The following is a 25,145-nucleotide window of genomic DNA, read 5'->3' on the forward strand; positions in this document are numbered from 1 at the left end:
GATGCTCCTCCTGTTGACATAAGCGGTTCAACAGAACATAATATCTTAAAGCTGCATATTTTTGTCGAGCCTTTTTTGTGAAACAAACAGATGAGACTGAATAGATCGCTTAAAAATTGTAAAAAAGAAACTCACACATGGCTGGCATATCTGAAAATAAACAGGAAAATAAAAAAAAGGATAAAACAAGTAAAATAAAACAAGTAAAACATTGAGTGTTCGATTAATAACAAACAATTTATAAAATAATTATTTGACATGAAACTTAGCTCTTTATTCTGTTTCATCAGGTTTAATTATTTAACAGTTTAATTCTGATTTTACATAAAGTAACACAATATGTTATATATTAGATGTAAAGATGTAATTGATATGTACCTGTACAGTTTTCAACGAACATTGCTTCAATATCTCCTATGATTGAATTTAGTTTGAAAAAATCGTCCACATTGAAAACATTTAGGTGACTTGGAGGGGAAGCTATAACATTTAGTTCAGATATATCCGTTAGACCAATCCCAACAGCAATAACGTGTATTCCTCGTGCTTTAACTTCAGCAGCTTGTATCATGGTATCAGCTTCGTTGTTAGATTTACCGTCAGTTACCACTATTGCTATATCTGGTGCATCTGGACGATCACCTCTTATAGGAGTAAAAACTTGTGTATATAAATTTTGAAGCGCTCCACCAGTGTTTGTTCCTCCAAAATAAATTTGTTCAGCTTGTATAGCATTTATCATATCCTGTACTGTGGAGAATGAATTTAAAAAGAAGAGATTCTGTATGTCGTGCGTAAATATAGATACAGCAACGTCTACGTTTCCGGTATCAATATCACTGTTGTGAATAATATTGATTATAAAATCAATAACATCTTGAGCTTTGTTTGCAGCATCATTTACACTCTCGGACATATCTGCAACGATTGCCAGATCAACCTTCCGATTGATACAGTCTGTAAAAAGAACATATGTTTTTTTAATAAGAATTTCTAATTCATACTTTGGCAAATTATATCAACAATTACACATGTTCAAAACATAATCATATAATCATTAATTGACAAAATTGATAGATCCTAAGATTGTGGACATATTATAAAAGAGGTTATCATATTATGTTATAAAAAAGTACTGATTGAATATGATTCACATGTAAGTAATATGACTTTAAAACGTGATAGCATTCAAACAATATTGTTTTGTTAAACACTGGAAAACATTAAGCAGCCTTTGCACTTGAGTATTTATTTTAAAATAATGAAAAGTAAATAAGTACTTACGGCAGCACAACGAGCTGTCCCAGGCAGGTCTGATTTCCGGCACCCCATTACAGCAAGTTGCAACAGAAGCATCTATCACATTGCTGCCACAGCAACAAGAATACGGGTACAATTTTGGACTAATGACTCCATCACAACATAGTTCTGTCTCTTCATCATAGCGAAGACCTACTACGCCATAGTAACATTGATCACATCGAGTGTCATAACTCTGAGTTCCACAGCATGCTGTTGTTCCTAGCCCATGTATTGGTTGGACCGATCCATCACAGCATATTTGTAAGTCGCTATTGAAAGCAGATGTATCACCACAACATTCCATGTTATTGCTAACAACTGTTCCACCACAACACTTTCCTGTATATGGATTGTAAAGACTGCTTCCGCAGCACACATTTACATCTTGGAGCGTTATATCAAGAACCAGTCCGTTGCAACAAACTTGATTAACGGAATTGTACAATGTTGTATAAGCTCCGTAACCACAGCAATGAAGTTTTGTTGGATCAGTAATTGCTACTAAATGACCATCGCAACAAGTATACTCGATGGGGTTGTATTGTTGGTACCCACAATAAGCTGAATTAAGAAGCATCAAAACTGATTGAGAATATCATTATTTTGCTAGTTAATTTTGATTGAAATAGAAAACAAAATCGATAAGATATCTGAATTTCTGTATTTGAAAGATTGTTATAAAATATTTTTAACAAAAAATAATGTAAAATTATCAAATCTTTACATGTGTTTGCATATGTTAAACAGAAATCAGAAGCTTTACTTACGTGTTACTGGAAGTTCTGTAAAAATAATGAGATAATCAATGTCAAACGGTGTCATTTCTTAATGTTACTAAATTTGTGAATATCATCATACTCTTGCATTTGTTTACTGAGTTGATATCAAAACATACATGAGCAATTTACAGATGCAGAATCATATATCCTGACACACTGTAGTGTACTGACAAATGATTATTTGTTGATCATCATAAAAAAATCCGAAACAACAGAAAAGTGGTCTTTAAAGAACGCCTATAAAGGTAAAAAAAGTCTGGATACCCTTTTCATTTTAACTCATGCTTTTGCATGTGTAATAAGGACATCGATCAGATTTAATATCAAAATAGGTTGACCAACACAAGCTTTCCAATCATTCAAATTAAATACGTTTTCGATACCTTTATTCAAAAATAAACCAACAAAATTTTAACATTGTTTTGCAAATTATGCATTTAAGGTAAAAATGTTCATATAATATTACCTTTACACTCTTCTATAAACTTATCTTCGATGACATCTTGAATAGTGAACAATTCGTTGAAATCATCGACATTAAAGACATTCTCAAATGTTGGATCTGATGCTATCTGGTGAAGTTCTACTGTATCTATATTACTTCCGATACCAACTACAATGACGTGGACACCGTGATTCTTTAAAATATTAGCTTGTTGAACCGTATGGGCATTGTCCGACGATTTTCCGTCTGTTATTACAATGGCTATATTTGGTGCAGCACCACGATCACCCATAGATATTTGAAATACATCAACATGTAAATGTTGTAGTGCATCTCCAGTGTTTGTGCCCCCATAGTTTGGTAATGGTGTTGCGTTGATATCTGCGATCATCTGAGCGACAGTTGTATGAGTGTTGAAATGGAAGTAGTTATAAACGATATGACTATATAGAGACAATGCAAATCTCACATCTCCCGAATCAACAGCGGAATTGCTTATCATATGTTTAATGAAATCAAGGAGATATAATTTGTTGTTTTGTGTATTACTTATACTCTCTGAAATATCTGCGATTATTGCAACATCCACCATTCTATTGATACAATCTGAAAAGAAAGAAAGAATTAGAATCAATGTCAAGACACATTATTGTAGCAATATGACTTTCGAATCAATAGGTGTCGTGGTGCATTAAAATTGTAAAACATGATATATTAACCATATATAAAAATTAAATTAAAATAAATGTATGAAATCATATACTCTTTTATTTTGCGTCTCAAGAAAAAAAATAACGTGTTAAAATAGTAAAAAGAAATTAATCAAATTTCAAAAGATAGTTAAGGTTTCAAATTTACACGACACTTTCATAGTTTTACTTTCAACAGAGTGCTTTTGTAATACCTCAATGGTCTAATAACCCGCCTATTCGGCCACATTAACAGTAAACATTCTCACAAACAGCAGACGAAATGATATAAAAAGAAACATTGCATAGGTCCTCCGCATAAAATACATGTAATAAAAACAACCAATGCAAGAAATATATGTAAAGAAGTCTTACGACAGCATAAAGAAGCATCCAGTGGTGCTCGTGGCGTTGGTATACCTCCGCAGCAAGTAGACGTTAGCGCATTAATTACACCTGTTCCACAACAACAGCTATATTCATATAGTTTGTATTGTATAACTCCTTCACAACACATTTCTGTGGCTTCATTATATCCTAGAGCAACTACGCCATTTATACATTGGTTACATTTATTGTCAAAGCTAACCGCTGCGCAGCAGTCTGTTGTACCAAGTCCATGAAGAGGATTGACAGTTCCGCTGCAGCAAATTTCAGTTGAAGGGTCAAAAGGTTGGTTATTGCCGCAGCATTCTTGCGTTATACTTATTGGATATTCACCGCAACATATTTGAGTGAGTGAGTTAAAAAGAAAAGATGATCCACAACAAGAGTCCTGGCCTTGTTCTGTTATTGGAATTACAACACCATTACAGCAAACTGCATTGTTTGGATCGTATAACGCAGCCCAGGAGTAGCTACCGCAACATTGTATCGCATTGGCATTAACAATTAATATGAGACGTCCTTGACAGCACACATATACCGTTGGATTGTATCCTACACCCCCACATAGTGCTTGAATAATAATAGAAATATATTAGAAATAATCAACATTAAGAAAAAAACACTCAATTCTGTTTTAAAATTAGTATAAACTTTACTTAGGAGACACTTTATGCAAGTAAAAAAATAAAATTAAAACATTAACTTAGTTTCAATCATTTAGCACAAATGGGAGATTAGATAAAATACTCAAAACAATGATATTACTCACGCATAACTGGTTCTTCTGAAACATGAAAGGAAAATCGGTTATGTAGTATAACTATTAAACCCTTATCTGATTCAATTTTTTTTTGCATAAAATAGGTACCTGCACGTAATTCAAAATTATATGTATTTTATTTCTTTTAATAAATCCGTAAGCATAATTTCTAGAACATACAATTACGCATCTTTCTGTTGCAAATTATCACAGCACTAGGTCTTGATTTTAAATTATCTTTTGGTGCGTTTTGAATACTTGCATACGCATACGTGTTCATTCCGCAAAACTATGAAGACTTTAATGTTAGCAAAACATGTAAGTGTCATTCAATATCGGAATGCTTCACAGGAGATAAGAAGTTATAATATCTTTTCTTAAATAATTGTATAATGGTATGAAAACCCTTACCTGTACAGTCTTCTATAAACTTCTGCTCGATCAAGGCCTCAATTGTTAATAATCCATGGAAATCATTCACGTTAAAAACGTTTTCATATGTTGGATCCGATGCGATTTGATGTAATTCCGTAATGTCCGTTGTACTTCCGATACCAATAGCAATAATATGAACGCCTTGTTGTTTTAAAATAGACGCATGCGTTACTGTGGCAATGTTATCTGATGATTTTCCGTCTGTTATGACGATAGCTAAATTTGGAGCAGCAGACCGGTCACCCATTAATGCAAGGAATACTTGACTGTGTAAATGTTCGAGTGCAAGGCCAGTGTCCGTACCTCCAGATATAGGCAGTGGTGTAGAATCTAAGTCCAAAATCATCTGGGCAGCAGTAGTGTGTGTATTAAGATAAAAGTAGTTGTAAACGGCGTGGTTGTATAAAGACACTGCAAACCTAACATTTCCCGAATTGACAGCAGAATCCATAATAATGTCTTTCACAAAGTTTAGGAGTAAGTCAATACTTCCAGGTACATCGTACACACTTTCTGACGCATCAACAATGATTGCGACGTCTATCATTCGATTGATACAATCTGGTAACAATAGTTTTATAGTTATTATTTGAAACAAATACTGGTAACAATTGTTTCATGTTTTTGAGTTACGATAAATAAAGTGATTGATACAATCTGGTAAAAATGTTGCATGTTAATTATTTAAATTTAATTTACTAATGATATAATAGTGTAACAATTTTACATGATGTTCAAAATTCAGTTCAAAATGCTTCCATAAATGTTAAATTACATTACATCTCATTACAAATGTTATCTTTAGTTTAAACAATATGTTATCAACATTGAATTACTTAAAATGAATTTTACGGATTGTGTAGGAAGAGTAAAAAGTGAACAAAATATGCATTATATAAACTAAAATGTCGTATCATCTCTAAATTGTGCTTTCTCTTAAATTTCTCTTTAAAGAAAAAAGTATTATGTTTGTATGAAAAATAAAAAGGGGAAATGCACTAATGTCATATAATTGATTAATTTATGTTTAAAATGCAAAAACTTACGGCAACAATTGGATGTGTCCCAAGGAAGTCTCGGTACAGGAACGCCTCCACAACATGTATGGCTTAATGCATTTATAACATTCGATCCGCAGCAGCAAGTTAAATGGTAAGTTTTACTAAGTATGTTTCCATCACAACATATTTGTGTTGCCTCGTCATATCCTAATACCACAACGTTGTTAACGCAATTATTACATTGGTTGTAATAGCTAGTAGTGCCACAACATTCTGTTGTACCTTGTCCATGGAGAGGGTTGACAAATCCATTGCAGCAAATCTGATCCATTGGATTATATGGTGTGTGATTTCCACAACATGACTCAGTAAGACCTATAGCATTGCCTCCACAACATTGTTGACTTAATGGATTATACAGGGAATAAGATCCGCAGCAGGTGTGTTGTCCGGGTATGGTTATTGGAATAACCACTCCATTGCAACATACAGCATTATTTATGTCATATAAGGTTATCCAAGGGAAGTTTCCACAGCAATGAGTTGCATCTACATTTGTTATTGTAACCAAATGTCCGTTGCAACAAACATGACTTTTTGGATCGTATGTATGAATGCCGCAGAAAACTAAAAAAAAGAATAATACATGTATATAAGCACAGAAATAAAAATAAATATTGAATCAAAATGTAAGACACTAACCATGCTTAATATTATAAATGAACTTGTCAGCCGGTCAATTGCATTCTGGACAACATCATATGTCATTTAAAGAAATACTATGCTCATCCTTATGTTATATATTTTATTTACAGAAATTTATTGAAATCTTTGAAATAATTACTGATCATATCCAATTTGAATACAAGAATGAATAGACTATGTATGGGAAGCTGCGTTTCCTTTTATAGGTCAAGTAAAGTTAGTCCTTTCTTAAAAAAACTGCCAGTTTTTAACGACACTAAATACTTTATTGTGACCACCTAGAGTGTTAAGAGTTTTAACATAACATATTTACTTTAAGTGAAATTAAAACATGTTTATTTTACATTTACAAAGAGACTGTGTAGCAATTATCAATAGTTTCTGATATCAAATTTGAGCATAGTATATCTTTAAGTGACCGAATAGCGAACAGCGTAGACCACGACCTGACGGCACAGATTGGCAGGTTGATCTTGATCTGCACTTGCCGCATAGTGAGATTCTGTTGCCACCAGCAGCGTGAAGGTTAGATAGTAGTCGTAAAATTAATGTAAATATATATTTTCATGAACGTTATTTGAGGTCACATTAATTGATGTTATATGCTTAATAATCCACAAAACAAACTTACGCATTGCTGGTACATCTGAAAATAAGTAAAAAAAATCAAATAACAAGGTTTGATATATATTCCAAACATAGATTTCATAAGTGAGCTAAGTAATCCTTAAAGAAACTGCAAAACTGAAAATATTGGAGGCTTTTATTGAGTATTTGCATGAACGGTAGTAGGTAAGGGCAAACTGCCGTCTACGCCCCCATGGCACCGGCTTAGGCACTTGTCAATCGCGTCAACACGGCAATGATGAAATTTTGAATAGAAACATCCGCAGACGTGTTCATACGGTGGTGACCAGAACACCTACAATGTGACATTATTATGTCATTCTATGAAAAGCACCGTATGGTCCCAAATTAAAGGAATACACGTGCCCTTAACGTGAAAACAATAGGAAGGAATTCCGTCCATGTACAAGCTCAACCAAACCAACCTGCAACATTTTTAGTATTATAGCTTATAGGATGTTTTTGGTCACTCCTTTTGATCTCTATTTGACAGGAGAAGTCTTAATATATACATTTTAACATCTTATAATAGAGTCTGATGACGCAACAAAACAGTGAGCTATTTGTTGCTTTTTATTTGTTGTTTTTGTATATAAATTTCAAACGAAAACTTCTTCTTGACGGGTTATTTTTTTATTGTTAAAGATATTAAAATAAAATAATTGTTTACCTGTGCATTCTTCTTTAAATTTGTTTTCAATTACATCTATAACGGAAAACAAATGATTGAAATCCGCAGATGTAAACACATTTTCTGTTGATGGTGATGAAGCAATTTCATGAATTTCGGTCATATCTGCCATGCCAACGCCAACTGTTATGATATGGATACCCATGTTTTTGGCTATTGCTGCCTGTTGGATCGTTTGAGCATTATCATTTGATTTACCGTCAGTTACAATAACAGCAACATTCGGAGCACCTGCACGATCACCATACGCGGCGTTAAATACCAGTGTGTATAGATATTCGATAGCAGCTCCAGTATTTGTTCCACCTGAACGAATCGGAATTGAATCTATTCGATTTTTCATTTCTTGCGCAGTAGAGTATTCATTTAAAAGAAACTCGACAACTACTTCATGTGTGAATGTAACCACTGAGAATTTCATTTCTGGAATGTCCGAGTTATCAATTATGCTCTTGGCAAAATTCAACATACTTGCATGTTTAGCCACATGGTCATGAACACTTTCGGAAAGATCGAGTACTAAAGCGATATCAACCATTTCATTTATGCAATCTGAAAGCAAAGAAAGCAAAACAACACATTTTAGAAAATATCTGTTCAGATATTAGACAGCTGTGTCTAAATACAGACATGAACTTATATAGAATGTTTTAACATATACAAAACGTAAAAAATATATGATTTCGATGGACTTTCAACCTGTAAACTGACTTAAAGTAAATTGTCTTTCCTACTATATGTTGATGTCCCATCAATCTGTTTGAAGTCTCATATTTTGTTAAAAAACCAAAAAAGTCAAATAAGATAAACTACATACATACAGCTCGTTTGTTTTCTATATGTATAAATTGTAAAAAATGCATCGGATAATTTATTCTGTTAAAAAAGTCGTTTGCACTGTTTTTAATCAAACAAAAGAGATAATAATTTTGTTGATGCTTTTGTGCATCTGTGATTTACGAAATAGATATTATGTTAAGTCTATATAACCTCCTTGCAAGAACACGTTGCATGTAAAAAAGAAATATCTTCCATTTGCATTTTGTACAAAAATATAGAGATAAGCTTACGACAACAATGGTGATCATCTGAGGACGTTCTGGTAACCACTTGTCCATTGCAGCAAGTGTGAAGAGCGGCATCGAACACATTTTGCCCACAACAACAGCTATAAGCATATAATTTCTGTTGAATATTGCCATCGCAACAAAGTTCCGTTTGCTCGTTAAAGTTCAATGCCACGATATCATTAGTACAAGTATGGCAGGTAGTGTCATAGCTCACTCTGTCGCAGCATGCTGTAGATCCTACTCCATGTAAAGGTTGGAGTGTGTCGATACAGCAAATTTCAGATGATGGTAGATAGGGTCGAATGCTATTACAACACTGGTAAGTATTGTCGTATGTTGAACCACCGCAACATATATGAGTGCTAGAATCATAAACCATGTTGGATGAACAACATGCGTGCGTGGCCGAGTTATACAGTGTTGTTCCACAACATTCTTTTTCCAAAGAGTTGGCTATGTTTACAATGATAACACCACAACACACCTGTATTACTGGATCATACTCTACACCGCCACACATTGCTGAAAAATTCAAAAGTTACTTATTTAATCTATAAAGTAAAGCAACATAGAACCATAACGCCGTTTCCATGATCAGTGTTTAATTTAGGATCATGAGTAATTCTGATTTACTTAGAAAGACTTTAAATAGCGTCTTTGAGAAATTTTATATGAGTTTATATTAATTTTGTATATATTCATGAATCAGTTGGTTTATTTCCTATTACCTCTCTGAGGACCAGCTCTTCAATTAAAATTTAAAGTATAAAATGTGATAGAAATATTTGATAACTGCGGTGTACTTACGTGAGACTGGTAAATCTACAAGAAGATATATTTAGATCTATATAATACATTTGAAATATTGTTTCTAAAATTATAAATCGAACATATTAATATTCTTTGTTGAGCAATCTGGAGTAGAATTAAATTATTTATTTCAAATTATTTTTAAGGCAGTGGAACATAGCAAGATTTACAAGAAATATAGAAATTTTGTAGACAAAACTTATAGTTCAGGTCACTTTCACTCTGAACTCCTGGCGGCATTCTACCATAACTGATTCGAAAGCTTGATGCAAATTATCAGATTCCCTAGAAAGATATTCAACATTGTGATGGGGAATTAACGAGATAAAATTTTCAAGTATTTACAATTACGAAAGAAAATACATCCGCGAAAAAAACATCACTTGAACATTTTTCTCTATTAAAGTTTATCTCAAATATGTTGTATAAATCTCATAATTACCCTCGCAATCCTCGAAGAATATGTCTATAAGATTTGGTCCTATATTTGCAAGATTTGCAAAATAATTAACATGATACACATTTCCACTACTAGGATCACTGGCGATGCTTTCGATTTCAAAGTTGCCAATGTCTGTTCCAATAGCAGTAACAACGAGTCGTATACCGGCAGCTTTAACATTGTCCGCTTCTGTTATTGTTTCCAGTACATAATTAGATTTTCCATCAGTGAAAATCAATGCAACATTTTGAACGTCAGGTCTTACATCATTTGTAGCACTGAAGATGTCACTGTATAGTGCGAATAATGCTTTATCTACAATCAGTATAACACATATATTACTTTGTGAGAAAAATTATCACACTTAACTATATCGTAATTATTAATTAAACATTATGTTTTCACTGTGCTTATTGTTAACTGCAAGCAAATGTAAGTGTTTGGGAATCCACTGATGATTTTTGACATGATGGAACAGTAAATATGTTTTCGGAATTAATGTTCCATTTCATGTAGGTCTATGGCAAAAACTTGTGACCAAAATTTCAGATCATTTACTTATTTCGTTTTAGCAGATCATTTTTTCCTATTCGGAAAAAATAACCATAAATTCAAAAGCGTTGTAACGCATTTTACTCAAATTATCTTTTCCTGTTTTAAGTGTCCCAGCTGTTTTATGATATCAATGGATTTCCTATAAACTGTTAAACTACTCATTCGAACTTATTATTAGAAATTATAAGCTGTCAGCGTTTTCAATGAATGAACATATGATGAGACTCCTTAACTTGTCAGTGAAAGTGATCATAATCATAGATGATAAATACGACAAATATCGAAAGGAGTACATGAGTGCAAATACGTTTGAAACTCCACTACCAAATATGTTTTATCTTATAATCCTTTAACATGATGAATTTTATAAATAAACGTGTTCAGGTTCATTTCTCAAACTGACCTTTGCCAATACTTTGCATATAATAAGGGGTTTTCTTTCTAGTCTACAGTATAAAGTCTTGTCAGACTGTACAGTAGTGAAGGCTGACTTGCATCTATACTGATGGCTTAGGTTGCCTACATTTGGTTCAAGCAGGGTAAGAGTACATTTGTTCAATCAGGACATAGTGTCATTGTCATCGTTTAAGTGTTCCTAAATGATATGCAGGGTATCGAAATTATATATAATCGTTTTTATATATGACTTCCATTATCAATTAATTCAAAACACAGGCACAGAAACAAAATCTCTTGGAATCAGTCATTTATTTTGATCACATACTTAAACTACCCTTACTACCCTAAAACTTTTTTGATATCCGTAAAATTATAAGTTTAAAATAGTAAGATTATACATGTTAAAGGATTTGCAAACGCGTATCCCAGTCCCGTTTGATGCACCTACGATTGCTCTGTTCGACCAGATATTTCGGGGTTGCGTTAAATGAATATTTATCTCCCTTTATGACATTAATACTGATATATTACCTGTTCTAGTTCCCCCAGACCTTGAAGAAACACTATTTAGATGAGTAATCATGTCAGCTGCGGTCTGATAGTCTGTTAGTTGAAACTCAACAAAAACATCGTCAGTGAAGACAACAAATGCCACCCTTATGTTACCATTGTCAATGTCAACTTGTAGAGCCTGAATCACATTTTCTATCAGAGTCATAAGTTGTTGTATCTCAGTATCTGATAGTCCCTCAGACATGTCAGTAACCAGTGCAAGGTCTAAGCGAGGGTCTTTACACTCTGTCACAAAAGAGAATGATCTGTTATGGTTAACATCTGTATATTTATAATAAAGTTTTCATTTTCTTCAGGACAGGTGCGCTAATATCCGACATTTAAGAAATCAATTTGGTGTGGTCTTTGTTATACTACGGAAATTTTTGAACAAATAACTGTGTAAATTGGTAAGGTTTGTTCATAAACATGCAGTACCAATTGATCCAAATGCGAATGAACTGAATTGAAAACTATTATGATATTATATTTGGTGTATCTAATGTGAATAGTCATTTTAGCTTCCTCCATGATTAATATAGTAAAGCGTATGAACAAGTTCATTGCTTGTCTTATTGATTAAAATGCTGAAATAGAAACAAAACAAAATTACTACTTTTCAACTTTTAATGTTTTAATTAAACTAAACATCGAACTATAAATTGACTTTAATTAAAGTTGATATACTTACGACAGCAAAACAACTCGTGAGGTAATCTCGGCCGGACAACACCGTTACAGCAAACGTTCGATGTTGCATCAAATATATCCATACCACAACAACAGGTGTTCTCAAATATCATTTCATGTAAAATGCCATCGCATAGCTTTAGAGACGGCTGGAAATTCGACAACACATTACCATTGCTACAAGACTGATGTATAGTATCATATGTGCTGTCTCTACAACAGGCGGTATGATTGTTTGTAACGTCAAATATTGAACCATCACAGCAGAGTTGGCTTTCAGGATCATATTGTTGTCCACCACATCCTTAATGTTGTAAAAGATAAATACTTGTGACATATATACTTATGATATCAAAGTGAAAAAAAAATGATATATTCCTTTAATATACTTTTAATATAAAACGAAAAAAATCTTAACTTTTTTATATTTTGAAATAGAAAGGTAGAATAGCACAACATCCTAGCATTATACTTGTTGTTTAATTAAAGAAATAGGGTGCAAGTAAATAGGATAAAGAAATAATTTATTTTATCAATGTTTGTCTTTTAAAATATATTTACAATTTTTCGTAATATCAGCTTATTTTCTTAAGCATATTATGATGTGCATGATAAATAAATTGCTTCTTACTTGGTATATTGATCGTGTAGACTTCAACTTCACAAACATGCAGTACAGTCAATCCATTGATTTCCAGTTTCACGTATCTCGCCGATATGTAAGGGTTCAAATTAAAAACGGCTGTACTTCCGATTGGCCCGGGAAGTGTGATTTGTTGCCCTAGTGAACTAGTGGTATTGCCAGTGAAAAGAACGAGGTTCAGCATCTGTGCAGCTATGTGACCAAGCAAAGTATATTTCATTTAATTGAATTTTGAATATCAACTGCTACAATATTACACTTATTATTATATTAATTTTATGGTATCATGTTCAAGAATTGTTTTCATTGATGTCATCGTATCGTCTGTTAACATCAAATTTATCATATTATCTTCAAGAATAAAAAACAACAACGTAAGAGTGTCAGAAGAAAAAAAAACACGTGTTTAAGGTAAATTAGATCAAAGCATAACTACTACAATGGTTTATATACATGTTGGAGAAACTGGACTTGTATTTGTACCTAAGTAACAACCTGCTTGGTGAAAAACTTTCATTAAAACAATGACATTTTATACATATTCTTGTCAAAATTGTTTTCTGTAATGTTAAGTCTCGCCGACACTGTAAAGGTCATATAGATATTTTGTCTTCACAGGTGGAGCATGGCCTCGAGTTACTCCTCGCTAAACAATAAGGCATGAGCGGATTCCTTTGTAGAACCACTAACTTTTCGTCGGTCAGGTAAAATGCTTCCTTACATGAAATAATTAAACGTCGCTGGAGGAATTTGTTCCCCACAGCGGTAAGATAAAAGTGGATTAAAATCAGGGGCCTTTACCACTTTACAACACGGCCATTTTTTGTGTCGTCTACTCCAGAGTAGCGGCAACATAATGGAATCAGATCTCTGTCGTATGTCTCTCCGTCTGTCCGTAAGTCAAAAATCTTGTCTTATTTCACACTAACTATAATCAGGCGACACATGTGATCCTTGATCGCGCTTGTTATTAATAGATATGGATAAATCAAAAACATTTACAGCAGCAATCTAAACGGTTGTAAACTTTTATATGAGTAATCGTCTGCACAACTCCTAGATCTATCACAATAAATGGATTCTGTTGGTTCAGGGTCACTAAGCACGTGTTCAACTGAGCGTTCTGTGCATTACTTCCGTCCACAGCGTTCGCCGCTCCCCAGGGTCCATGAACACTTGATGCATATGTATTACTACCTATAGCTGCATTTGTGACACCTGAAATATAAATGTATCTTATAATACGCTTGAATAATTTTAAAATGCATACAGAATAGAATTGATTCATGACGGTTCTAAGAGTATTCTGTGTTTATCTGAAATAAGAAGGCATTTATACACTATTTCTTATTTAAAATCGAAATTGCCTTAGCAAAGACAAAAACCTGAAATAAGTCTATGCTATTTATAAAATATTGTAGTTAACATGCTTCCCGCATTAGTTCGAGCTCCACTAAGTGTAATTCATTTTTTGTTAACAACCATTCTTTATCTATTCGAATGGAAATACGCCATTTAGCTAAACTATAAGTATACTGTATTAAAATTCATATATTTTCTTTAAAGATATACTATGCTCATCCCTGTGTAAAATATTTAAAAAAATTATTGAAATCTAGGAAATTCTTACTTAATATCTCTAATTTGAATAAAATAATGAAAAAGAATGTATCGGAAGCTGCGTCAAGTAAAGTTGGTCCTTTCAGACTTAAAAAATATAGATCTAACTTGAAATGAAATTTAATAAAATATTTTAATGAAGTAAACAACGGCTATATTAGGTTGTTTCCATATCATAATGGTCGATTAACGTAAAAGTTGTAACATAGAAGCTATATGATATTTCACACTCATGAATATTGTACGTAAACAGAATGAGATATTCCGTAACAGAATATTATTCTGCTATTTTTAAGTGCCATTGTAATCGCTTAGCAATGTTTTCGTGCAATTTATTCGAATACATATATGTCATCATTCTTTTCCAAAATTCAAAAGATGATTTTGCAAACAGCAGATATACATGTATAATTATATACCTTCATTTTCAACTTTAAATTATGTTAAGTTTAGGCTAAAATGAAATTGAATGACACTAAGTTAACCAAAACCTTTGATCTTTTGTTAGTAGAAATGTAAACTATGGAAAAAAACGCGCCTACCTTGCTCACAATAGATTCCACCAAATCCATTTGGGCATGCGCAAAAGGCACCGGAAGCGGTGTCTGTACATGTAGCTCCATTTTGGCACGGTGATTGCGCACAGGTAACAGCTAAATTGATTAAGATTGAATGAAATACGGCGTTAATAATAATTATAATAAACCAAATGATAAAAATGGAAATTAAAACTCACAGTAGAACCCCCGAGTTTAGATGTATTCAGAAGGTATGAAGCACTTCAGTGAGGTATGAATAACTTGTTTACAGAATGTTCGTTATAAAATCGCATACACATATTTATAGTTACTATGATGCTTGTGACGTTTACAGAATTTTAAAGATGAATATTCACAAGAAATATACGACTTAGAATATTATTGTTTACAGGTTTATTAAAAGGTGAAGATTGACCTATTATATTCGTACCTGATATTTCATCGTCATAGAATGAATATCATAACAAGTATATGAATATATGTTTTACCCGCTCAATATAAATTTTGCTTCATTTATTCTATTACTTTGCATGACACTTGATAATTCAAACATTTTAACATGCACCGAGTAATTGTATAAACTCAATAGTGAACTTATATGGAGTTTTTATATTCATTTCATCTAATATATCAGTCATTCTGTAAATGTTGCTGGAGGGATAAGTTAATAAACACTGAATCATAATGTAAAATAGATTTATATACATGTATCTTTATATTGAAGTTTTAAATCAGTGGTTTTAAAGGGGCACTTGTAGATTTCAAACATTTTGACAACTGCCATTTCAAGTTTATATGGTGGTGTCTTTTTCGTCAATTTTTTCAGCCACGAGCGATAAACTGATCTGAAACTTAAAGTTAGTCGGAAAGCTTCCTCGTATGAAAGAATCAAAACTCCTTATCAGAATTTGAAAACACAACAGTGAGGAGTAAATGATTAGAAATGGGCTTCTTAAGTTGTTTTATTTTATAAATTAGCAAAAATAAAAAATAGAATTTTGAAAAAAGTACCTGTAGTAGTTGTACCTGTAGTAGTCATACCTGTGGTAGTTGTACCTGTATTTGTCGTACCTGTAGTAGTCATACCTGTGGTAGTCGTATCTGTATTTGTCGTACCTGTGGTAGTTGTACTCGTATTTGTCGTACCTGTAGTAGTTGTACCTGTATTTGTCGTGCCTGTGGTAGTCGTACCTGTGGTAGTCGTACCTGTAGTAGTTGTACCTGTAATAGTCGTACCTGTAGTAGTTGTATCCGTATTTGTCGTACCTGTGGTAGTCGTGCCTGTGGTAGTTGTACCAGTTGTAGTTGTACCCGTGGTAGTTGTACCAGTTGTAGTTGTACCTGTAGTAGTTGTACCCGTATTTGTCGTACCTGTAGTAGTCGTGCCTGTGGTAGTTGTACCCGTATTTGTCGTACCTGTGGTAGTTGTACCAGTATTTGTCGTACCTGTTGTAGTTGTACCTGTGGTAGTTGTACCTGTTGTAGTAGTACCTGTGTTAGTTGTACCTGTTGTAGTCGTACCTGTAGTAGCTGTCCCTGTAGTAGTCGTGCCTGTGGTAGTTGTACCAGTGGCAGTTGTACCTGAAGTAGTCGTGCCTGTGGTGGTCGTACCTGTGGTTGTAGTGCCTGTAGTAGTCGTACCTGTGGTTGTCGTACCTGTGGTAGTTGTTCCTGTGGTAGTTGTTCCTGTGGTAGTTGTACCTGTGGTAGTTGTACCAGTATTTGTCGTACCTGTTGTAGTTGTACCTGTGGTAGTTGTACCTGTTGTAGTAGTACCTGTGTTAGTTGTACCTGTTGTAGTCGTACCTGTAGTAGCTGTACCTGTAGTAGTCGTGCCTGTGGTAGTTGTACCAGTGGCAGTTGTACCTGAAGTAGTCGTGCCTGTGGTGGTCGTACCTGTGGTTGTAGTGCCTGTAGTAGTCGTACCTGTGGTTGTCGTACCTGTGGTAGTTGTTCCTGTAGTAGTCGTTCCTGTGGTAGTTGTACCAGTGGTAGTCGTACCTGTAGTAGTTGTTCCTGTGGTAGTTGTTCCTGTGGTAGTTGTACCTGTGGTTGTAGTACCTGTAGTTGTTGTACCTGTAGTGGTCGTACTTGTGGTAGTACCTGTTGTAGTTGTACCTGTAGTAGTCGTGCCTGTGGTAGTCGTACCTGTGGTAGTCGTACCTGTGGTAGTTGTTCCTGTAGTAGTCGTTCCTGTGGTTGTTGTACCTGTGGTAGTCGTACCTGTGGTTGTTGTACCTGTGGTTGTTGTACCTGTGGTAGTTGTACCTGTGGTTGTTGTAACTGTGGTAGTCGTTCCTGTGGTAGATGTACCTGTGGTAGTCGTACCTGTGGTTGTTGTACCTGTGGTTGTTGTACCTGTAGTGGTAGTACCTGTGGTTGTTGCACCTGTAGTAGTTGTACCAGTGGTTGTCGTTCCTGTGGCAGTTGCACCTGTAGTAGTTGTACCAGTGGTAGTCGTACCTGTGGTAGTTGTACCAGTGGTAGTTGTTCCTGTGGTAGTCGTTCCTGTGGTAGTTGTACCTGTAGTAGTCGTACTAGTGGTAGTCGTTCCTGTGGTAGTTGAACCAGTGGTAGTTGTACCAGTGGTAGTCGTACCTGTGGTAGTTATACCTGTGGTAGTTGTACCTGTGGTGGTTGTACCTGTGGTAGTTGTACCTGTGGTTGTCGTACCTGTGGTAGTTGTACCAGTGGTAGTCGTACCTGTGGTAGTTGTACCTGTAGTAGTCGTACCTGTTGTAGTTGTACCAGTAGAAGTCGTACCTGTAGTAGTCGTTCCAGTAGTAGTCGTACCTGTGGTAGTTGTACCTGTAGTAGTCGTACCAGTGGTAGTTGTACCTGTTGTAGTTGTACCTATGGTAGTTGTACCTGTGGCAGTCGTACCAGTAGTAGTTGTTTCTGTGGTTGTCGTACCCGTCGTGGTCGTATCAGTTGTAGTCGTTCCTGTGGTAGTCGTACCTGTGGTAGTTGTACCTGTGGTTGTCGTACCTGTAGTAGTTGTACCTGTGGTAGTCGTACCTGTGGTTGTTGCCGTGCCTAAACCTAGAGCGTTCGTGATACCTGTGGTTGTTAAAGAAATAGAACTGAATTGTCAGAATGTCGAGATATACTCGAACAAAGTAATTAACGGTTTATACATTATGTGAACATAGAATAGGTCTGGAAGTTTTATACAAACATTTACTAAGGCGGAACAAAAGGTATTCATGCATATATTTCAATAGAATAATGGTTTTTTTTTTACCTTGGTTTAAAAAGCTGCGGAGGGTTTTTTTATAAAAGAATTTAAGCAATAAAAGTAAGTTGACAGTCATAAAGCATCAAATTTGTTGTGAGAGCTGCGTGATCGCAAAATTGTTACAAATTATTTTGACCGAAGTATCAGTATGCCACGTCACCATTTGAATCGAAATGAGAGTCAAAGACTGCTCGGGATTCTGCTTGGGGGCAACGCCCAACATTTTGTGGCCCAGCAATTCACCGTTTCACATTGTGTCATTTGTCGATTGTCGACATTAAAACTTAGGATGTTCTTCGGCGACCAGGTAACAGGTCGTCTACGTGTACGTGATGCCCAGGACGTCAGTTGACACTGGCTGCCCGATGCCGCCATTTTAACTCTGGTGTTACCCTTGCCTATGCATGAGTATCGTATCTTTGTTCAAATGCTGACAAATATACTTTATGCTTCCGGTTTGCATGCGCGAAGGCCAGCTGACCCCAAACCATCGTTAAGACCGCCGACAGTTTCTTTATCTGCACGTGCATATGGGGCGTCAATTTGTGCGTTACTTCTTTTTACAGATATTAAAACTTTCATAATAGATGATACAGAGTTTTAGCATGTTTTAAAGAACTACTGTTAGTTTCGTCGAAGAAATGTCACTGCTAAAACCAACAGTAACTTGTTCCTGAAAATGACAATCTAGTCTGTTTGCTTCAGTTTTCTATAAACTGAATTTACTACAGAGTCGCGCTATCAAGTTTGCTACAACTTTTCATATTTCTATGGTGTCCTGTGTGAGGCAGTTAAAATATTCACCTGTTCAGGTGCAATATTGACATAATATTTTTTAAAGAACTCGAATATTCGGAGAATAGTGAGAACTATTGTTCAAAACCTGGCGTCAGTGTCTCAGAAACTCTTGTAAGGAATGGGTTTAAACTTCACATACTTGAGGGCATTATCGGCGGTCACAATCCGAGGCCCATAATTTTAACATATGGATTTTTACAGAACTATGACACTTTTTGAACCTAGACAATTCTACATTTTCTAGGCTCTTGTTTTACTATCAAACACTATGAATAGTCGACCACATTTCTCTTATGAAGAACTTTGGCTGTAATTATTTAACGGTACTGTATAATAAGCTCCCGGTCTCGAAAGAAACATATGAGAATTAAGGTTAATCATCACGAAGCGATTATGATTTTTGCGAGGATTAAAATTAAACATGCGACAGACTCAACGTTATATGGTGCTTCGGGTTTCAGGCGTTAAATCTCAATGTTTATCTGTAAAAATACAAAAGGGCGAAACAACAGTTGCAGGTCAATAGGTGGCATTTAACTCAGCCACCGAAATAGGTATGAAGGTAAGAAGACACTTTCTGAATAGTTTTGCTGGGGGTATAATCGTATAATATGTACTAGCATAAAAATGTTCCACTGCAAAAAGAAAGTTTCGATTAAACAAGACAAGTTTGCTTCTTTAAAAATAAGTATGCAAGAGGTATTTTTACAGCTGTGGAAGATTTGTTTAATTGTTCAAATAGTGCACAAGTAAGAATTGCTGTCAAATTGAATCTGCATATGAACATATCGGCTATTTGCGTCAGTCTACGGATAAGTTCTAAGTAGGATAAATCGGCGAGGCATTCTTAATTTAAAGGAGCACTCGGTGCTATTGTAGCGTAATTGTTTACTGTTACTAATTTTCGAAACATGAATTAGTAAAACGCTATTCAGAAAACAATAATCAATTTATACAGTTTAAAGGAGAACCACTGTATGTAACGTAAATGATATTTTCGCGATTTTTTCCTTTACCGATTTGTATACCTCGGTTTAAGTTCAGTCATATTTTGAAGCAGAGAATGCGCATAACACTTTTTGGTAGACTGCTTCTAATGATTTTAGGCTTTAAATGAGATTCGTTAGTTAAAAAAAGATGACCCCAGCAATCATTCTCTACACTATGGAGAGGTCTGATGACCTCACCAATAATTTTGCATATGATGTGATACCCACAAAAGGTATACTACGGTGAACAGTCAGAAAAAAAATCACTTTTTTGAATCAAACAAAAGATGATTAAAATCACTATGATCAAATTAAATGATTTCTCACATTACAAAAGACAATTCAACAAATATCTATTAATTCTATTATCAATGTTTTATCAATACAAATTTCTTTCATCTATTCTATCATTCATTTCCTACAAACAAAATAAAACTGTACATACCTATCTGAAGCACAATAGCAAGTAAGCACAGTAGGGGTTTCATCCTGACTCGTGTCATCTTGAAACACCTTTGAAAGTTTCAGACCCAGGTCCACGTATATATAGAACAGATCTACCTACGTAATTTACACCATAAACTGTTATTATGGCTATTAAATCCAACATTACGCGTTAGTTAAATGCACGTAATGGGGAATATGGGCGTGATTTGTCTGAAATGGCTTTTATCAGCACCAAGTTTGGCCATACTTGCAGAGATAATCACCATATATATGCTAAGTTTATGTAACACGTGCGCTGAAATGTCTTTTTTGAAACATTATGTTGGTGAAATATTTACCTTAACATATATTAAATATAAATATTATTTGGTTTCAAAGCAAAACCTGTCTGAGACATTTCAATATTCTGAACATTTGCATAAACAATGCACATTTGGTAAATATTTTAATTATTTAACAACGGTATTGGACACACCCGCTGTAATATCTACTGCATTTGCATAACTTTTGAAAATGGTAACATATGCATAGGTTGTCTTTGACATAATGCAATCATCAGATATATACTATCCAGAATGCGAGATACTTTAAATGATAGATATTTATTTTTTGTATTTCTTATAAATAAAGAAATCCCCAAACCCCCCTCACACACCCTCCAAGGAAAAACAACAACTCATGGCTTAGTAGTTACATTATTGCAAAACATTCCATCTCATACACCCATATAACGTTGTTTAACTTAAAGCGGCCTTTAGCTTTTCTAAAGGTTAACTATGTTATTGTAGATAAATCGTTTCATATAATAGTCAAGTCAAAAGAATCAAGATGTAAAATGAAATTGGTCTCTGATAAAATACGAAAACATTAAGAAAAAAATAGAGAAAATAAGAATCCCTAAAAAAGCCCAACACGACAAATTGAAAATATTGCAGGCTCAGTTTGATTGAGCCTGTTCATGGACGGTACTGTCAAGTGCATACTACCGTCCACGCACCCTAGCACCGGCTTAAGCAGAATTCAACATTTAACATGAATTGCTACAATTTTGAATTTTGAAACATCCGCAGATGTGTATTCATATGGCGGTTATCATGGAACCTTCAATGTGCCATTCCATGAAAAGCGGCATATGGTCCCCAAGTAAAAAAATGCCTTTGCCCTAAACGAGAAAACAATGGGCGGAACTAAATAAAATGGAATTTTGAAAGGGGATCAGAGGTTATGAAGCCTGCATATCACAGATAAGACGTCAAAAGACAAATTTAAAAAGCAGGCCACATATCCTAAGGGTAATTCAACAGTATTCAAGTGAGGAATACTGGAACCACCCAACAAGAGAATAGCCGAAAAGAAAGAACTAAATTACCACAAGCACAACAATAATGTCGTGCTGAACGATTTTTAAGGATCGGAAATATAACATCTCTGATTGAATGTACGGGGCGACATTTTACAGCCTCCACACGACACAAACAACACTGATGTGGCGATAAAATAGAGAAAATAAGAATCCCTAAAGAAAGCCCAACACGAAACAAATTGAAAATGTTTGCAGGCGGTCGGTTTGATTGAGCCTGTTCATGGACGGTACTGTCAAGTGCAAAACTACCGTCCAAAGCCCTCGAAACCCCTAATCTACTGGTCCACTCTCTATATGTAAATTAGTAAAGGACGATTCGTTTCCCAATCTGCTATTTAAAAAACGGACGTCACTGCGCGACGCTATAAATAGCTCTCGGTGCGCTTCTCGAGACTTAACAGTGAAATGATGCACTTTTCCTAGGTAATATAACTGAAATACTAAGTTTTGAAACAGGACATAATTTTATAAAAGCTGAAGGCCGCTTTATAGTAAATAGTTTTTTAAATATCTTTGGATTTACTGAAGAGAGTAACATTTTACCTCGAGATAATATGCCTCTTTAAAAAAATATGATAAACAAGATCAACAAGGAAAGGCGGCGTTCAATAAACGCAACCCCTACCCGACCCAGCAACAAGAGCCAGTGGCAAGGAGCCCAGGACTCCAAACAATATTTTCGACTGTTTCCCTCGCGTGCTCTGACGTCCCTGAAAATTCCACTTCTGACGTCATAGAGGATTTCCTTGAAGCGTCCTTTGATCTTGATCATAAACCAGACGTGACGAGACATAGTTAAAAGAATGTTAATTGAGAAAGTTTAATTATTAACATATTTGCAAAACTATTTTCTTGTTCCTTTTTTCTTTTGCATGTACTTTTAAAACAGTAATTGATCGGGTAATAAAACAGTTATTTCATATGTGATTTAAGAACAGTAAAAATAGTTGTCCCTTGGTGTCGGTTATAGTGTTTTGAACTGTTGCCCTCGGCCTACGGCCTTGGGCAACAGTTCAAAACACAATCCCCTCCACCTCGGGCCAACAGTTTGACTGTTCCCATAACAAATATAAAATAACTGTATACTGTTGCCTATGTGAGACACAGGTAGTAGCCAATCCTAAATTATTTATAGTGCAATATGGACAGTGTCTTAAAGACCAGTTTATGCAAAATTGGCAATTAAAGTGTCTAGAAAATGTAAAATTAAATCATTATGTTATGTTTAAGACTACCTTTAAAATTAAAAAATATATTTCTGTTATAGATATCGACAAGTTTAGAAAGTGTTCTGCTAGTTAGAAGCTCTTCACATTGTTTAATGGTTGAAAAGGGTAGACATTTTAATATTGACATATAACATCGTGATTGTATGTATTGTGAATCAATGTTAGAGGACGAATATCACTTTCTTATTGTGTGTTCTTTATATGCAAATTTACGTTCTTACTATATACCATTGTAATATTTATCAATATCCGAATGTTGAAAAGTTCTACTCTTTGATGGCAACTGAAGACGAGTCATAGATACCTAATGTTGCTATGTATATTTATTATGCAATGAAAGAAAGAGATAATTTCCTTAAATGTTTTGAATAATATATGCAGATTTTACTTTATAATTGTATTAGAAATTTGACCATTACTCTATCTCAAACAATGCTAATTTGTATTGTATATTGTATACACTGTGTATGTTTATATTTTGCTGTTTATAAATTTTATGTAAGTATTTATCAGATACAGTTATATGCTTTAAGTTTAGAATATAACGTAACTTCACATACAGGAATCAAGAGCTGTCTGTCTTGATTATCCTTTCTTCCTTCCTTCGCTTCATGAACACATGTTATCAGTCATGTATTACCTGACGACATGTTATCACTTATGGTTCTGTTCTCTTGAAGGCAATATTATTAGCAGAACTGTAATCAGCTTAGCATTTTGAACTCGAGAAATGTGTTATATTTAATTATCAGTTATTCATTACTTTAAGTCAGCTCAAAATTTCTTGATTCTAAGTTGTCAACTTAGAATTCCTGCAGGTAGATCTATGTACATACTTGAAGACATGTTATCAGCTTAACATTGTTGTTATCATATTGTCTGGTTTACATTACTTTATGTCACTTGCATTCTTTAAAAACATGTAATAACTACGGTGTCCTTATCGTGCCATTTAGAATGTCGTCCGTCGCGTCTAAGGGTAGACACACGACAATGCGAAGTGACATCGCGACAATGCGAAGCGACGCTCGACAACGCGAAGCGATATGCGACAATGCGAAGCGACGCTCGACAGTTGTCAAACGATATGTTGCACTGTCGCCTAGAAATGTCGCGGTAAAAAAGGGCGACATTTAAAAAAAATGTCGCTTTCGCGTTTTGTCGAGTGTCGCTTCGCATTGTCGAGCGTCGCTTCGCGTTTTTGTCGCGATGTCAGCTTCGCGTTGTGTCGCGATGTCACTTCGCGTTGTCGCATTGTCACTTTCGCATTGTCGAGTGTCGAGGTTGGTAGAAGTGCATACCACGACACCCGACAATGCGAAACGACAACGCGACAATGCGATACGACGCTCGACAATGCGAGTGACACTCGACATCGCGAAGCGACATTTTTAAAATGTCGAGTAAATGTCGCGTTATTTTTTTAATGATTTTTACAACACTGCCGGACGCTCAACAATTGCGAAGCGACAACTCGACAATGCGAAGCGAACTCGACAACGCGAAGCGATACTCGACAACGCGAAAAGCGACAGTCGACAATTGCGAAGGGCGACATTTTGAATAATATCGTATCGCATTGTCGTGGCGTCTACCGGGTGCTTGGTCAGAAAACTAACTCACCGACAAACGGTGGGCGATCATGGAAGGGGTCGCACTAAACTGCTGACGAAATTAGCTGACGATATAACATATATAAGGAAAACTGCTGACAGTTAATAAAGAAGGATTATCGAAATGCTGACCAGTTACACACAAAGTAAGGGAAACATTGAAGGTGTGAAGTTATATAAACACGCCGTAGGGGGTTAATAAAAAGATGGGAAATTACTTTTATTCATTTTTAATTATATTTTTTATTTTTGCATTTATATGATTATGTTGTATAAACCTAAATTAATTATATACAAAGTACCATAATATCATACATTTTTAAACAC

At 34.9% G+C, this 25,145-nt stretch overlaps 1 protein-coding gene across 1 annotated transcript; it reads right to left on the bottom strand.

Annotated features, from left to right (window-relative positions):
- Positions 1–16,221: 16,221 nt before the first annotated feature.
- Positions 16,222–18,754, bottom strand: LOC132743091 (periaxin-like). Its single transcript, XM_060731602.1, is given in 3 exon segments — positions 16,222–17,499; positions 17,545–18,177; positions 18,623–18,754. Coding segments are annotated over 3 exon segments (2,043 nt in total).
- Between the last annotated feature and the right edge of the window lie 6,391 nt (positions 18,755–25,145).

Source organism: Ruditapes philippinarum, unplaced genomic scaffold, assembly GCF_026571515.1.
Source record: "Ruditapes philippinarum isolate M1 unplaced genomic scaffold, ASM2657151v2 ctg8743_1_1_1_1, whole genome shotgun sequence".
Taxonomy (NCBI): Eukaryota; Metazoa; Mollusca; class Bivalvia; order Venerida; family Veneridae; genus Ruditapes; species Ruditapes philippinarum.